The 16,804-nt window shown below is 49.0% G+C and overlaps 1 protein-coding gene across 2 annotated transcripts in view; it reads left to right on the top strand.

Annotated features, from left to right (window-relative positions):
- The window catches only part of LOC144824457 (myeloperoxidase-like), a 432,332-nt gene extending 421,665 nt beyond the window's left edge, over window positions 1-10,667 (top strand). For both annotated transcript variants that reach the window (XM_078683553.1, XM_078683554.1), the window contains 2 exons: window positions 220-431; window positions 9,131-10,667. In XM_078683553.1, the coding sequence (XP_078539679.1) occupies window positions 220-431; window positions 9,131-9,153 (235 nt within the window). In that variant the 3' untranslated portion in view covers window positions 9,154-10,667. The remainder of the gene's footprint in view (window positions 1-219; window positions 432-9,130) is intronic.
- Window positions 10,668-16,804: the final 6,137 nt, after the last annotated feature.

Here is a 16,804-nt window from a genome sequence, read left to right as displayed (position 1 = left end):
TCAGACTTACATAAGCAAGCTATTTTTGGATAGGGCATAGTCTATCTGGATGTGCATATAATCAAGCAGTGCAAATTCTAGGTTTGGAGTTAATTAGTGTACGCCTTGTGGACTAGCAGGAACATGATAATGGCAGTTGTAGCCGATAGTAAAGGTGTGAAATGTGTGTCATATAATAAGTAGACCTTCACCAAGTGTGCTCCTTTCTTTCTTACGCAGGTATTTTTTTAAGCATCCCGGTGTTTTCAGCAGTGCCCAACAACGCTCTCTGGAAATGGTCACACTGGCGCGAGTCATCTGTGACAACACCGCTATCACGGAAGTGCCAAGAAATGTCTTCATGGCAAACAGTTACCCGCAAGATTTTGTGAGTTGCAACCAGATTCCTCCCCTCGACTTAAGTCCCTGGAGGAGCCGAGGCCCTTCGCCTGGTAAGTTGAGGACAATATGTAATCTTTGGGATTTCCTTCCCAGAAGTGTGCAAGCACTGTCCCTACAATAGGAGAATCTTGCAGATTCCCTGACCGGTTCTGCACCATACTGGCAACAGAATCCCATATTATAAGTGGAAGATAGTCCTAGTATTTCTGGAGTGTTCCAGGGTGTGTAAGAGATGGGAGCCACACACCCCTTGCCATGTTGTTGACGGAGTCCTCTGCTATTCACCTGGCAACCCGTATGCCTGAGTACTCCATTACCCCTTTGCCTGTCCTCATTGTCCTAGTACTCATTACTAGTGTAGAGACCCCATCTCAGATAGTTTACCCACACTCTAAAAAAATATTATGCACAGCAGAGTCCTTTCTCTAATTTACATTGCTATGATATATTAATACTCTCCTTCCTTCCAATATTTCCATTTCAAGGTTAGACATTTTTTTCTGTTTTAATGTATATGCTTACATTTAATTTCGCTCAGCTGACAAATATTCAGTGCAGCGCTCTGAGATACCGTTCCCGTTCACTAGTTCTTGTCTCAGAATGTGCTGCATGGAAGCCACTGGGGTCAGCAGTCCCATCCCTTATTAGTGTCAGGAAAGGCTAGCACAAGGCTTCTTTGTTCCATTTCCTCTTTTCGCGAGATGAGAGTCGGTACCTGGCAACCCGTATAAACAGAACCACTTTGATTAGTGCGATTGTTCTACTTTTAGCAGCTATGGAGGACAGAAAGGTCGGGGTCGTGGCCAGCCAGGCAACATGGCGGACGCGACTCTTTAGAGCTCCGTCTATGGGGCCCTGGATTCTCCTGCAGTTCTCCTGGGAGAGTGGTTTTGGCTCTTCTACACCGGGTGGAGCAGATGCGGTTCCGGTTGAGGAGTCTGCCGGTGTGCACAGCCTCGGAATCTGGGGCAGTGACGGAGGGGAATCGACTGCCGGACTGCAGAGGGGCGGAGGAGCCATAATGGAGCGAAAATTGCCCGGGGCCTCACCGAGTGGAAGACTCCCAGCGTCAGCATTGAGGCGGAGGCGGAGAGAGCCGGGACTGATTTGCGCTGTGGAGCCTAGCACAGCTCAGCGGAAAGCAGAGGCGCCCCTGGTGAGAGCAGCAGGGTGGCAGGAGGTGCCCCGGGTGGCCGAGAAAATAGGCCGGGGCCTCACTGAGCAGGAAGACTCCCGGCTTCAGCACTGGGCAAGGAGGAGAGAGCCGAGCCCGATTGGCGCTGCGGATCCCAGCGCAGACCGGTGGTGAGCAGAGGCGCCCCTGGGGAGAGCAGCAGGGCGGCAGATGGTGCCCCGGGCGGCCGAGAGGGGGGCCACGAGGAGAGGCCCTGAGGCAGCCGGCTCCGCGGAGCAGAGAGCGGAGGAAGGCGCGCCGCGCCGCGGTGTGAGAGCCCCACGCTGCGCGCCCGTGGGATAGGCCTGGGGGAGAGGCAGGGTGAGGCTTCACCCGCCGGAGGGCTTAGAGTGTGGCCAGCATTGGAGGAGACAGCGAGGCAACAGGCTACTGCGCGCCAGCTCTGTCGATAGAGTGCCCTGAGAGCCGGCGGCGGGGCTGTGATAGCGGTGGTGATTTACCGGACTCCTGCGGTGCACAGTGGTGGCCAAGCGGCGGCAGGTGGGGGAGAGGCTCGGGCCGAGTGAGCGGCGGTGGAGAAGACGTGGATGATGCCAGCCCTCAATTGGTGAGTCGTTGGAGGCCCGGGGACGCAACACGCTGGGTGCCTAAGAACCGTGGAAATACTGCAATCTGCAGCGGGAGCCCAGGGACTTGGCGATGTGGTGGAAGCTGGGACTGCGCGGAGTGAGAGGCGCAGCAGGCCGTGGACCCTGATCCCCCCAAGCGCCATTTTGTCTAGGACGCCATTTTGCGTCGTCCCATGAAGCGAGGCCCTGTCCTTTGGACTGCATCAGTGGCCCCTTCTGAGCTAGGCACCATTGAACTTTGAGGCCGATACCACAGCGCAGGACTGAGAGAGAGAGGGGGACCCCCCTGTGGTGCTGGAGTGGGGGTGCGGCTTGAGGGGTGTCACTGTCTGAAACCACACGTCCTCAGGTGGAGAGGGCACGCACAGCAGGCCTGGAGTCAGCCTGGATTGAGGATAGCCCTCAGTGTCTGGGCAAGGAAGCCGACTGGTGGAGGTCTGCCCCAGTTAAATTCCCGCCTGCACAGCGCGTAGCCCTAACTGGCCGGGCGCGACCGCCTCCTCTGCAGCCGAAAACAGATCCTGAAACAAGTCAGTGAACGCTTGGGGGACGGTCACCGGCTGCACCCCCTGGCATTGGCGGGAGAGGGCTCGGTCAGGAGCCCGAGAGCGGGACTCAGCAGCGAACAGTCCTCGACCGCCTGGGCCTCTGGAGCCTAACTCGACGGGGGTTCTCCTAGCTGGCGCTGAGTGTCGACTGCTTACCCGACAGGAGGGGGAGCTGCTTCACGCTCCCGGGCACCGCGACGAGACCGGCGGCAAGATGAGCTGATGCCCACTGCACAGCAGCTTGTAATGGGCAAGCTTCAGGACAGAGCACACACGCAGCAGCAGGACCTCTCGCAGAGGCAGGGGCGGGGGACCATGGATCCCACAGACACACTAGTGGCCAAGATGGACACTGTTTTGGCAGCGGTGGAACGCATTGGGATGACCCTAGAGCAAACTAAGACCTCTTTAGAAGGGCGGATCGATAAAGTTACATCCGATTTCACACTGCTGCATGCGGACCATCGTAAGCTGGCGGAGTCCGTCGCTGAGCAGGGCCAAGCGGTCCAGGAGATGCATCCCGTAGTGCGTAGACATGCCTCTGTTCTGCAAGACCTGGTGGATCGAGTCCATGCGCTGGAGGACCGCGCGGGGGATGCGGAAGGACGCTCTCGGCGCAACAATGTCCGAGTAGTGGGCCTGCCGGAAGGGGAAGAGGGGAGAGACCCCGAGCGGTACACTGAGACCTGGCTGCGGACACTCCTGCCGGATGGGGTGCTGTCCCCGCACTTCGTGGTGGAAAGAGCGCACAGGGTGCCTGCGCAACCCCAGGCCTGGGGTTCAACCTCGCCCGTTCCTCTTTAAGCTCCTCAACTACAGGGACCGGGATACGGTACTCAGGGAAACTCGGGAGCTGGGCGACCTCCAGGTGGGCAACAGTTGAGTGCTGTTTTTCCCGAACTACACAGCAACAGTGCAGAGACGGTGTGGCTCGTATATGACAGTGAAGAAGCAACTCCGGGACCTGGAACTGCCTTACTCATTGTTGTTCCCCTCCCGTCTGCGTGTGGTCACTAAGGAGGGCACCCGCTTCTTTGAGGCCCCGTCTGAGGTTTGGGACTGGCTTGAGGAGACTGGGCGCTGGTCTTGGACACCGCCGGCGGAACCTGAGCGTGGCGGATGGCGAGAACAGCGCTCCAGAAAGCGGAGGAGGAAGAGAGGAGACCGACGGGGAGAGGGTCTGGGACAGGCTGCGCCCAGCCCGGAGAAGATGCGGCAGGAGAGGCAGGAGGCTGTGGAGGCGGTTGCAACACTGGGAGTTGTGAATGTGCATGGCAGCCAGGATTACAGACAGCAGAGTGAGACCATTGCTAGTGGATCATCCTCACCGTCCACCGCACTGTCGGAGGATGCTGAAATGCCCGTGGTGACTCCCCAGACAGCGGACTTCATAATGTGATAGATGGCGGACCTGACATGGACTGCAATGTTACTTGTGTTACCTACAAGATCCACTATATCCTTTACTTGCCCACTGTACCGTGCTGATCTATCTAACCACTGCAATTAAAGCCCCAAACTTGTATACATCTAGTAATAGAAGCCGCTGGCGCAGTACAGGTACACGATCGCGCCTTGCGCTGGGGCGCGGGTCTAGCAGCTGCCGCGCAGGGCGGTCCCCATGGGTGGCACGTATCAACCCGATCCACTTCATTGGCTGCGCCTGACTAACCACGTCTCCACAGAGCTATGGGCCCCTAGGTGTGGGAGCGACCAGACGGCACAACTGACTGCGCGTTTCCCCGCACGCACCTTAATAGCGGTCACGACACACTGAAAGATAGTCACGTTGTTCATTTTGGACGCATGCCCTGTTGGGAATACGCCCATGAAGTTACACTGTTACTACTGGTTCATATGATTAGGGACCCCCATCCGAAAGCCTTCCCCCTGCCCGCATGACACGCCCCCTGGCCCCCCGGGCGGTTATGACACAGCTGACCATATGGCGTGTACTAACATCATGACATGGAACATTCGAGGTATGCACACCCCATCGCATCGGTACTCGGTTTTTGCATACATGCAGCGCCATCAGGTGGGGATCGTGCTCCTCCAAGAGACCCATATGTCCCAAGTGGAACTAGAGCGGCTTCGCAGGCGATGAAGGGGACAGGTACATGGCACCACCTATTCAGCGCATGCGCGCGGTACTTTGATATGGGTGAGGGCAGGAGTTCCCTTTGTGTGCACAGAAGCGCAAGTAGATCCAGAAGGGATGTACTCGTTTGCGAGGGGGAGGCTCAATGGGCAGGAGGTACTGCTGGGTTCCATTTACGCCCCTAACACTGAGCAGCCTGCCTTCCTGGCGTCCTTAAATCCCATCCTTCAGCGCTATGCAGGACTCCCCTGGCTGCTGGGCGGTGACTACAATATGGTACTGGATACACAGTTGGACCACTCCTACCCACCCCTCAGAGCGGCTGCAACGGCATCGGCGGCGCAAGCACTTGGGAACTGGCTAATACACTGGGACATACATGACCTCTGGCGCACACAGCACCCTGCGGACAAAGCATACTCATATTATTCGGCGATACACAATCTTTACGTCCGATTGGATCGAATATTAGGCTCCCAGTGCCTGCTCCCGCTTCTGTCGAAGTCAGAATACCTGGGCAGGACGCACTCAGACCATAATCCCCTATGGCTACAGATCAGCTGGATGGCGGACAGGCCCCTGGTGCCTACCTGGCGGCTGCACCCGGCTGCGTTAGAAGACGCCGAGTTCAGGTCTTCACTGGGCACTGTAATTTTATCCTACTTTGAGGACAATGAGGGTTCAGCGGGCGACCATATGGTGGAATGGAACGCCCACAAGGGGACTATCCGGGGGCACTGTATAGGGGCCACCTGGAACATCCGCGCGCAAGTGTCTGCGTCTCTGACCCGCAGTCGGAGCTTCTGAAGTATGAAAGGGAGGGGGAAGGAGCGGGCAGGCATGCGGCAAAACTTGGGGAACTTCGCGGAGAGCACGAAGTCCTAATTGAGAGGCTGCGATGCCACAATTTTGTGGCGCACACCGCCAAAACGCACACCAAGGCGGATAGAGCTGCCCGCTTGTTGACTTGGCTGGTGCGGACAACAGAGCGCAACACCCGGATAGGCGCCATTCGCTTAAGCGATGGGATGGTGGTGTACACGCAGCGTGAGATCCACCGGGCGCTTACTGATTACTACCGGGACCTCTACAGGGCTCGAGGTGCTGGTCATACGCGCAAGGTAGCTGACTTTGTGGGGGCGGTGGCGCTGCCTGCTGTCACAGAGGACCGGAGGGCGGAGTTGGGTGCCCCGCTCACGTTGGAGGAGGTGGGAGATGCAATCGGGGCATTGCCGACCGGGAAAACCCCGGGACCTGACGGCCTGCCGGCTGAATACTACAAGGCAAATAGAGACATCCTTGCGCCCCAGATCCTTCGGGTATTTCAGGCCTCGATAGACGCGGGCCACCTCCCACCATCCATGCGGGAGGCGTTCTTGGTGTCCTTGCCTAAGCCCGACAGAGACCCCATGTCTCTGAGCTCCTACCGCCCATTGGCGATGCTCAACACCGATTACAAGATACTAGCCAAACTACTTGCGGAACGACTGGCACCGGTGGTCCCGCATTTAGTGCATCCGGGCCAAAATGGATTCGTGCAAGCGAGGTCCACGTCTCTCAACATCCGAAGGTACTTCCGAGTGGCGGCAGAGGCGGCGGCGGTCTGGCCCAGGGCGGGGTGCCTGGTGCTGGACCTCGAAAAGGCCTTCGATTGTCTTGAGTTGGAGCTATGTGCGGACAGTGCTGGAGGCGTATGACCTGGACGGAGCTTTCCTACAAATGGTGGGACTACTGTATAGAAATCCTGTGGTTAGGGTCAGACTGGGGCCGTGTGTATCGGAAGAAGTGACGGTGGGCAGGGGCACTAGGCAGGGCGCTTAGGGCCCAGATCAGTTTCTGGTCCACGCCCCCCTGACACCCACTGGTAGAGTGGCCCTGGACAAAATGGTGATGCTCCCTCGCCTTCTCTATTATTTTGCGAATCTGCCCTTGTTCGTGCCTGCGTCCTTCTTCTCCAAACTAAACAGAATCCTGCGTGACTTTGTCTGGGGCACATCCAGACATCCTCTGGCACTTGGGAAACTGTTTTTGCCCACGGACAGAAGCGGATTGGCCGCGCCCTGCTTCGAGCACTATTACCCGGCAGCGCAGCTCCAATGGATTGCCCGCTGAATGGCGGATAGGGGGAGAGAAGACACTGCCACGGCGGACCCTAGAACGGATCAACGCGTTATTCCACCCGTTAGCGGCACCGGAACGCCCCACTCCAATACTATTAGCAGTGGCGTACAAGTGCTACCGCAGAGCGCTGCGTCTCACGAAGAAGGTGCTCCCCTATGCACCTGCGGTGCCATTGGAGGGCTCGCACCGCATGCTGGAGCAGTGGCAGGAGGCGGGTGTCCAGACTCTGGGTGACCTCTATCAAGATAGGACTCTTCTTCCCTTTGAGACGTTAGTCGCAGAAGTGGGGCTTCCCCCTGGGGGGTTCCTGATGCATAGATCCCTCATGGCCCACATGACAGCTAGCTGGGGCGACATCACTGAGGAGCCTCCGCAGCACTTGACAGTGCAATACTTGCATTTCATGGGCAGGGGCAGTCACCTGATTAAGTGGTTTGCTGCATCCCTGCGGGCACACACGGAGCTAGACCTGACCCCGCTCAGGGGAAAATGGGAGCTCGACCTGGGACGTCCGCTGGCGGATAAGGAATGGAAGAAAATACTGGAAAGCCCGGTGCGCATCCCCAGGAATATGCACTTCCGCCAAATCCAAGTCTACATAGTACATAGGGCCTATCTCACCCCGACCTAATAAATAAGTACTTTCACAGAGCGGATGCGTCTTGCCCTCGATGCAGCGAACTCAATGCAGATCTCCTCCATCTTCTGTGGCACTGCCCGGGGCTCGGTACCTACTGGAGAGACATCAGTACCCTGCTCGCACAAAGCACTGGTCGCACAGTCCCTTGTAACTGGCCAGAATTCCTCTTGCACCATTTCAAGCAGTCGCCTACAGATAAGGCGTCGTCCCGCTTCCTGGATCTGGGGATGGTGACGGCGGTGCACCTTCTTACAAGGAAATGAAAGGCAAGTTACTCACCCAGCGTGCGGGCCTGGGTCTTGTCCCTTCTGTCGTGGGCCAGAGCAGAATGGACTGCCATTCGGAGAGAGGAAACAGTGGGACTCCATAGGGAACCCATGGCGGAGAAGTGGGAACACATGCTTCATGCTCTGCAAGGGGCGGGGGCTGCTACGGTTGAGGGGGTGGGAGGAGACCAGGCTGTTGCAGTGGGCTGAGGGGGGGGCGCGGCAACTGACACCATGACACACGAGCTGGGTCGCAGCATGCAATTGTGACAAGGGTGCAATAGCAGCAGAAGCGCACGCATGGCCAGGGAGGAGTGGGGAGGCGGGGGGAGTGCAAAGGGGACAGCTCTAAATGGGAGGGGGAGGGCGGGCCTCGGGGATAGGAGCGGGGGGATGATTTATACTGTATCATGGCGACAGTGCTGCACCTGATGTTTTATGTTTTTTGTTTACTTGCACATGTTCTGATTGCAATTGAGTTACATATGTAAAACTTGTCACTGCACGCGGAAGAGGGACGCATTGACTTTTATATACCGCGGGCATGCCTGGCGCCTAAGGCCCAACTGTATATTACTACTGTGTAACAACTGTAGAGACACCTTGGCATGCTGCACTAACAGTGTAATGGCAACTAGGCAGTGCTGAAGGCCTATCTGGACTATGTTGACGCACCCCATGTATTGTTGAAACATCTAAATGCCAATAAAACAGATTTGACAAAAAAAATGGAGGACAGAAAGGTAAGTTTCTATATATTTTCTGTAGGTACCTTGGTGATATATATCTTCCTTGGTAACTTGGTATCTTGGTGATATTTATCTTCATGATACTTAGATGAGGAGTTAAGATTAGTAAATAATTACCGCTCTCTATGAACTTACCTTTTGGTATTTTGTCCCTTGATATTGTTATAATGATATTCTGTCCCATCGATTTTGGCATTCGATATTCACAGCCACGGTCGTATTTTCTACTACCAATGAGTAATCCAGACAATATTGTTTTCTACCACTCACATTTCTGTTCACATCTGACCCCTGCCCCTCATCTACATTCAGTTTCCCACATGATGTCTCCCTCGTATATAGCCACTTTTAAATTCATGCATATAGTGTGTCCTACTTTTTCTTGCCTTTTTTCCCACACCAGGTTCTGTCCTGCTCACACCTAGACAATCATGCTTACCTTCCACTTACACACATCCACCTCATTTCCTAACCCTACCAACCTTCCCCCATTCATTTAACACTGTTTGCATTTTACCTCATTTTGTTATGCTCCAGTAACACATGTTTTTCTTCCTCAGAGGATGAAGATCCCACTCTGTAGGAGCCGGCGATATCCAGACCGAATCTCACAAGACATTCAGCTTTTACTCTGAGCAAGGAAATCTTACCTTTGATCCTACATGGTCCTGTAATTGTTGCTCTACCTCTTTTGAGTGACAGTGCTATTAATTACATCTGGGGAAAATTCCATCTTGCAATCTTCCTACCAGTTATAATATTCCTTAGAGAGACCTTCAGCGTGAGATCCAACGCTTACCTCCAGTGTCTGGAGAGATGTTTTTCTTGAGAGCCACACTCCCTCTAACATATGGTGAGGACTGAGGCCTTCACCAAGATCCCACAAATGTAAGGAGATATTCTTAATACTGTAGTTCAACCTTCAGTCCCATTATATACATAGGTCTTTATCATATGATCATGCACTCCATTGTAGTGGATTGAGAAACCTTCTGCCTGAGATTCTACACCTAACCTAGTACATGGAGAGACCTTCTTCCTCAAATCCCACACCTAGTTCTAGTGCTTGGATGGACCTTCATCCTGAGAGCCTATCCGAGTACACAGAGAGCCTTTCATCCTCAGATCTTATACCTAATACTAGTGCTTGGAATGACCTCCATTCTGAGAACCTAAACTCAATCCTGGAGGTTGGTGGGACCTTCTTTCTAACACCGTACGCCAAATGATAGTGCGTAGTGAGTCATGTTTCCTGAAATCCTACACCTAATCCCAGTGCTTGAAAAGACCTTCGCCCTGAGATCCTACACCAAATCCTAAAGGGTGGAGAGGCCTTCATCATGAAATCCTGCACTCAATCCTAGTGTATGGGTGACATTCATCTTAAATCCTCCACCCCATCGAGTGTATATAGAGACTTCATCCTGTGGGCCTACATAGAGTCATGGCTACTGGTACCTGCTATTCTACACTCGACTACTCTAGTTAGAAATTTCAGGATCAGTCCTAGTCACTGGAAAGACCTTAATAAGGAGATACGCCATTAAACTGTACTGTTCAATTGATAGAACTTTGCCATGAGAGCCTATTTTAAGTCCTTTCCTTTGTGAAGACTGCCGTGTATCAATCCTAGGCCTCAATCTGTACATGTGTCTCATAATCCATTCAGCAGTAAGATTCCTCTTCTAAACTCCACCTGAGAACATCTGCATCACTTGTGTGAGTGGTGGATCACAGTGTTTTTCCACTTGTAGAATCTAAAAGTATATGAATCGTGAAGTCTGACTAATTTGAATTATAATTCTAGGGCAACGGGACACCTAGAAGACCCTCAGGTAGGCTAGAGGAAAAGTCTCCATCAGATGTTTTTCACATATCATGAAGTCAGAAGATCACGCAAGCCTGTCTCTACTACTGTGATCATGAAAGTCATATGTTTTCCTGAAGCATATATTGTTCCCCTTCCTAGCAATTGTTTATTATGAGTAATTTACACAAGATAAAGCTGGAAACATGCTGCCCTGTACTTTTAGTTTGTCTGCTCAGCTAATTGTTTTGCAACATATTCAGTGTCCACTATTCACATGTTGAATTTATTACAAGACTCTCAACTTAACATGTTATTTTTGTTACTAATAAATATGTTTATTGAGTCTTATATTTTTCTATTTCTGTTTTTAACATCTTCTTCTCCATGGCATTAATACTCCGGAGGATACATTTTCTACGAGACATGGGAAAATGTAAGCACCATTACTTGTTTGGTGGTGTATTTGCCAATAGATTAGCTGGTGAAGATCTCTTTTCTTATCAGCTGTTGGGATTCAAAGAGTGTGATGAAGCATGGGACACTCAGGGGAAAGCTTAATCATTGTTCTTTAGCTGTGTTCCTTTGGCGAGAGCACATTATTGCCTACCGAACGCTTTGGTGACTTTGCCAGTCCTGGCCATGAGCCTGCAACCGTGCCTGAAGCAGCCAGAAGATAGGTACTCTTGAGTGGGCTCTTTACTAAGTCTGAATGTGCTACTGCTTTGCCACACAGCAGCCACCTCTGTGGGGCCCTTCACAAGTCAGCAACACAGCATGCTCCCTCATTACAAGTCTATCACCTTCGGAGGCCCTCTACTTTCTGAGCTACATTACACTACCCTCTAGCACCAGTGCTACAAGTGTATTCAGGCCTCCCACCAGCAGTTCTTTTAATGCTCCTCCTCCCCACTCCAGACAGCAACAAAGTTGCAGAGTGTGATGTGTGGGACTGCCCACTCTTCACACAACACTGTCCCTCCTCCCACCTGTGCAGAAGCGCTTGCTTACTTCAATAGCATGCAACACCATTTAGGGTGTGTGACTGGAAGGATGCTGTTTTTGTTTTGATCCTATGTGGGAAGTGTTTCTATGTTGTGCATGATGACAACAGAGGTGCGGTTATCTTGTTATGGGATGTAGCGTGTAATAGTGTTTTAGATGACTAAGTGTAAGGGATAGATGTGCATTTTTATGGTTTTCATTATGCTGTTAGCTTTGAACAGCTCTGCAGGTCCCTTTATAGTATTTCCTATGAAACTGTCTGCTTAGCTGATTACTGCACTCAGTTGTCCAATCTGAAATTCTGTATATAGTTGTAGTCTTGACCCGGTATGGTTGGAGGGCGAGTGAAGTGGAGAGATCTGAAGCTATGGGTATTTTTATTGTCATCCCATATCTGAGTGTCTATGTGAGATGTAAAGAAGTAGTCCGATTATATAGATATGTGTGACCTGCAGTGAATAGACTACATTAAAGTCCTCCAAAACTGCCCAGTTATGTGTAACAGATCTCTTCATTTATTCTATGCCTGTTCATTTGGCAATGTTTATTTTGGCGCTGTACAGTGCTGTTGATGGGCAGCCTCATAGCTAGCAGGTATGTATGAAGTAAATTTGATAGGCAAAAGTTACAAGTTGTTGCTGACCACTGCGTTTTATGCTTTTAGTATTATTGTAGGCCATGGCAGCAATATATGGAAGTACATAACTATATAATGCAAACACAAGCAGATGATGGGCAGAGCGATGAAACTTTTCAAACACTCACCCCCAGTCACAGATCTGGATTGAATCTATCATCATTCTTTAGCTCACTTTGCCACCTCAGTTCATATCCAGCTATATGCAAATCAGTCTTGACCCTTTGTGGCTTATGGGTACCGTCCGGCCCGAACTGCCAAGCCAGGTCTTCCCTGAACATGCTTGTTTCCGGTTCAGAGAAGACCTGGCTTGCATAACTATATAATGCCATGGCGAGCCATTGCTCAGCCCATTTTTTTGTTTACCTGCTTAATGAAAGCGCTGCAATTTGCTGGTTACGTTATTTGCAATTCATTGATTGTAAGATGAGGATTAAGCGTGACCATTTTCTGGGCTCTGTTGCCTGTCTGGAAGTGGTTCATTTATCTAGGAAATAGCCACGTTTTCAACTGTCTTTGGAAGCGTATATGCTCCTAGGTGCTTCTAATTCTAGTGAGTTCCAGAGTGTGGCAGCTTGTACTGTGAAAGCAGTGCCTCCTACGGATTTCTTATGGTAAGGTGATACAATGATAAGTGGTGCAAGTTTGGAGCGCAGTGTTCTGTGTGGTTTGTATTGCTTGAATTTAATTTAACTTGTAAGTATAGCAGTACTTTTTTCTTGGGAGGTTCTGTGGACAGTGCAGAGTGCCTGGAAATTTGCCTTTCTCGCTATAGGTAGCCAGTGGAGCGATGGCAAAACTGGAGTTATGCGCTTTCTTGAGTGTAGGCTGAGAAGAAGCACTGAAGCAGCATTTTGGATGAGTTGTATTTTGGTTATAATAAATGTGGGTGCACCAAGGTATAGGTTATTGGCATCGTCAAGTTTTGACATTGAGAGTATGAGGATGGCTTGCAGATTATGTTGGTATGCAAGGTATGTGAATATACAACATAGTTTTTTCATTGTACAGATGGCACTCTTTGGAATGCTTCTAGCATGAGGTATCAAGGATAAGTCGGAATTCATGGCTACTTCTAGGTTTCTAACTTCTCTTTATATTGTTGGATGGGCTTCATGTTCTTTAGGCCATATGTCAGTAGGCTGGTAGTTTGCTATTGTCCACATGCCACAATCTCTGTCTTTGAAGTGTTGTGCTTTGGATGGTTCTTCATCATCCATATGTTTATGGCTCGAAGGCAGTATCAAGTTTTGAATTGTAGAGGTCTACTGGGGTATCTACTTTTGAAATGATTTGGGTGTCATCTGCATAGTTGTATCAGGTGAGATAGTAAGATTTAATTTGATTTGTTTAAGGGGTTAGACAGATGGTTAATAACAGAGGGAATAACATGGACCCCTGAGGAACGTCACAATGTTGTATGTGAGGAGGTGATGTGAAACGGGGTATGTTCACTACACTTTGTCAATTTATGAGATAAGAAGCAATTAATTTTAAGGCATTTTCACAGATTCTGATATTGTGAAATTTTTACAGTAGGGTGGGGTGGTGGACAATGTCAAATGCTACAGATAAATCCAGAAGTAATAAGGCAGTTACTCTGTTTTTGTTCACTGTGAGTTTTAGATCATTCCAGATAGATATAAGTTGCTTGGATTCTGCTCAGGAACAGAACTATGCTTGGAACCATAGAACCCAACGGGATGAAGGGCTTTTGAATTGGGAATGCTAGTTTTTGTGACAGCCTCTAAGGTGGGCACAGGAGAAAAGAGAATAAATATTTAACTTTGAGCCAAAGGTCGTTCCTTGAGGACGGCCATTTATACTGCTGTTAGTATTTTTTTAACAGATGCAAAACGCATTTCCTCCTGGGAATATAAATGTGATTTATATGCAATAGGAACTGTATCTTCTTCATTAAATGTGACATAAGTAAAGCCAAGGGAACCTGTAACAATCCGGATGACCAAATTTGTTGTATTAAGACGAGTATGTAAATGTTGCGTTTCAAGCAAATCAGATTGTAAAGAGATGAGAATCTCAGCGTATTCAGGCACCCAGCAGGACGCCGAAAAATATGATCTTATTAAAGCACAGAGTGATTTAATTTATTGAGCATAGTCTGGAATGTAAGTTCTTCCAAAATTGTTGTTTTTTAAGCATATTTGGTGGTTGTAGCTGTGCACATTTTTCTAAAAAGTGAGGGGCCAAGCTTTTACCCTCATTGGTTAATTCATGACTAATATCACAAATAGAATCCAAAGGACTAGATAAAGAGAAAGAGAAAAGGAGTTAAACATATACTCCTAAATATGAAGGCTAATGCTACTTACAATGCAATTAGGTGTACTCTCAAACAGAAAGCAAAGGAAAACAAAATAGGAAACTACAGTCAAGATCGCTTCAGGATATTAGGTATCCCATCAATACACAACCATGTGCCCAGTGTCATCATCTGGGGTCCCAAACAGTCCTCTACTAACTTTCTTATTAATCATAGAGACTAGAAAGAGAACTGTATCCTTCTATGCGATTCTTTTGCAGAAGGAAAAACAAGTAGGATAGTGTTGCTTAAAGGATGGGTACTCTAAAGTAGTTCCTACAGTCCAGTGGAAATAGTACTGTGCAAAAAAGGTGCTTAAAAAGGATAAACTAATGAGATATCCTATCACCCTATTAGTTAGTAATCATAGTGGCCTCCCTTAGTTTTCCTGTTTAAAAACCCCGAGTTATTTATTATTGGCAGTTCGAGATTAATCACTGCTCATGCGCATGAGCAGTGATTAATCTCGAACTGCCAATAATAAATAACAACAAATTTTTGTCACTTTCACACTGCTTTTAAACAGGAAAACTAAGGGAGGCCACTATGATTACCAACTAATAGGGTTATAGGATATCTCATTAGTTTATCCTTTTTAACCACCTTTTTTTGCACAGTACTATTTGCACGCACTTTTTGTTCCATGATCAACTGCACAAAGCCTACTAGGACTAAGAATAACCCTGTGGGACTATTGTATTTCCAGTTGATATCCTTTAATAACTATTTGTGAATTGACTGCGTTATATGGTCGTCTTATATGTTCTTGAGTCTCACACACACACTGTGAATGTCATTTTTGTTGAATCGTTTGAATGTTTTGTTTGGACAGCTGTATTTTAATGACTATCTTGAACAACATGAAAGTATTTGACTAAAAACCTTTATTTTGTTTCAATTTTGGGTTCAGTGTATTTCTTTAGAGTGACAAAACCACTAGTATCTGCATACCCAGTGTGGGGACAGAGGACAATAATAGTACAAGAGGGAATACTATATAATTGTGTATTTCATTCCAACAGAACCATTATTCATTGTTTTCCTACCCACCCAGGTTCTGAGGGTTACATGGTCACCCCATTACATCTAAGTGTGTATTTTGGGCAGCAAAAGTGTGAGTATGACTATTGAAATGTCAATAATGTAATACGATATGATAAGACTGATCAGGTTTTGAAACTGGAAAAAAAGAACGCCCATCGGAGTGCAATAACAGAGAGTATACACTGTGGCAAACACAGTCCCGCAGGTGTTGCAGTCGGCTAAAGGGGGAACCAGACCATTAGGCAAACACATGGCTAAAATTCTAAGTTTTTCTGTGGACCCGGAAGGGGAATCAAAGCATCAAGTTGATCATTTTTCTGGGCAATCTAAAATGGAACGTCCTCACGATTAGGTGGGCGTTTGCTCATAACTAAATTCACAATCACTGGACTAATAACAAGTCCCAGAATTTGGTGTGCCTGAGCAAGTGCTCCAGCCCTAGCTGAACCCGCTAGAAAGGCATGGGAAACAAATTGTATTTAGCGTATATATATAAAAGAACAACCAGGTTATATAACGCACATGTGTCTACCAAATTTAGAGCAGCCAAATTTGGGTAAAGTGTAAAGCCTACATGAGTAGGCCAATTGTCCAGTCAATACTTAAGGGACCCATACGAACAATGCAGTGGACATGGGGAATGGTGCCAATAAATCAAGTCTCATCTGCCCAGACCATAAGAGGAATTTCAAGAAGTGCATAAGGATGATAAAGATTTAGTGCAACATTATCAGTATGAAACAAATTATCATTAGCATCAACAGCTTGGAAGTTGACACAGGAATAAAACACCTCAAAGCAGTACGCTGCGTCCGCTTGAATCGCAAAAACTTCAGGAGACCCCGTATTAGGGACTCCATGTGCAAGTAAGCGTACTGCTGGATGGCAATTAGCCACATTGACTACAGCCATAATTTATAAGCATAGGATTCAAAAAGGCAGCACAAAAGGGGATAGATACCTTAATATTAAAGCTTGAAAAACCAACAGAACAAGGTGGTCCCTAAAACTGTGGTGGATAAATCCCAAGCATCACAGATGTCTCCGCAAAATGGTGCGAGCTTATTGTGGACACGCACAAGTGCTACTCAGGGTTCCCGCAAGTAAGCACCAGACCAAGAGTTGGCAGTGCCACGTTACAGGGATTCTGCTCAGGAACAGGACTGTGCTTGGGAACTTATAACATCAGTAGTTAGAGACCACCTTAGTACAATGAACCTGAGTCTGACTAGCTATAGTGTCTCACTTGCCCTCCTACTCATATCCAGAGGAACAAGTAAATTGACACCCCAGGATACAACAATCCCGACCCTCTCAGAGTTCGCGGTGACAGGACACCGCATTTCCCTCACACACTCGTACTCATCCACAATAAGATATGAAAGAGACAAGAAGGAAGTTTGAAATGTTTATTTAAA

This window comes from Lissotriton helveticus, chromosome 3_1 (assembly GCF_964261635.1).
Source record: "Lissotriton helveticus chromosome 3_1, aLisHel1.1, whole genome shotgun sequence".
NCBI classification, from domain to species: Eukaryota; Metazoa; Chordata; class Amphibia; order Caudata; family Salamandridae; genus Lissotriton; species Lissotriton helveticus.
Note: the sequence above shows the minus strand (reverse complement) of the source record. Positions and strands in the feature narration are given on the sequence as shown.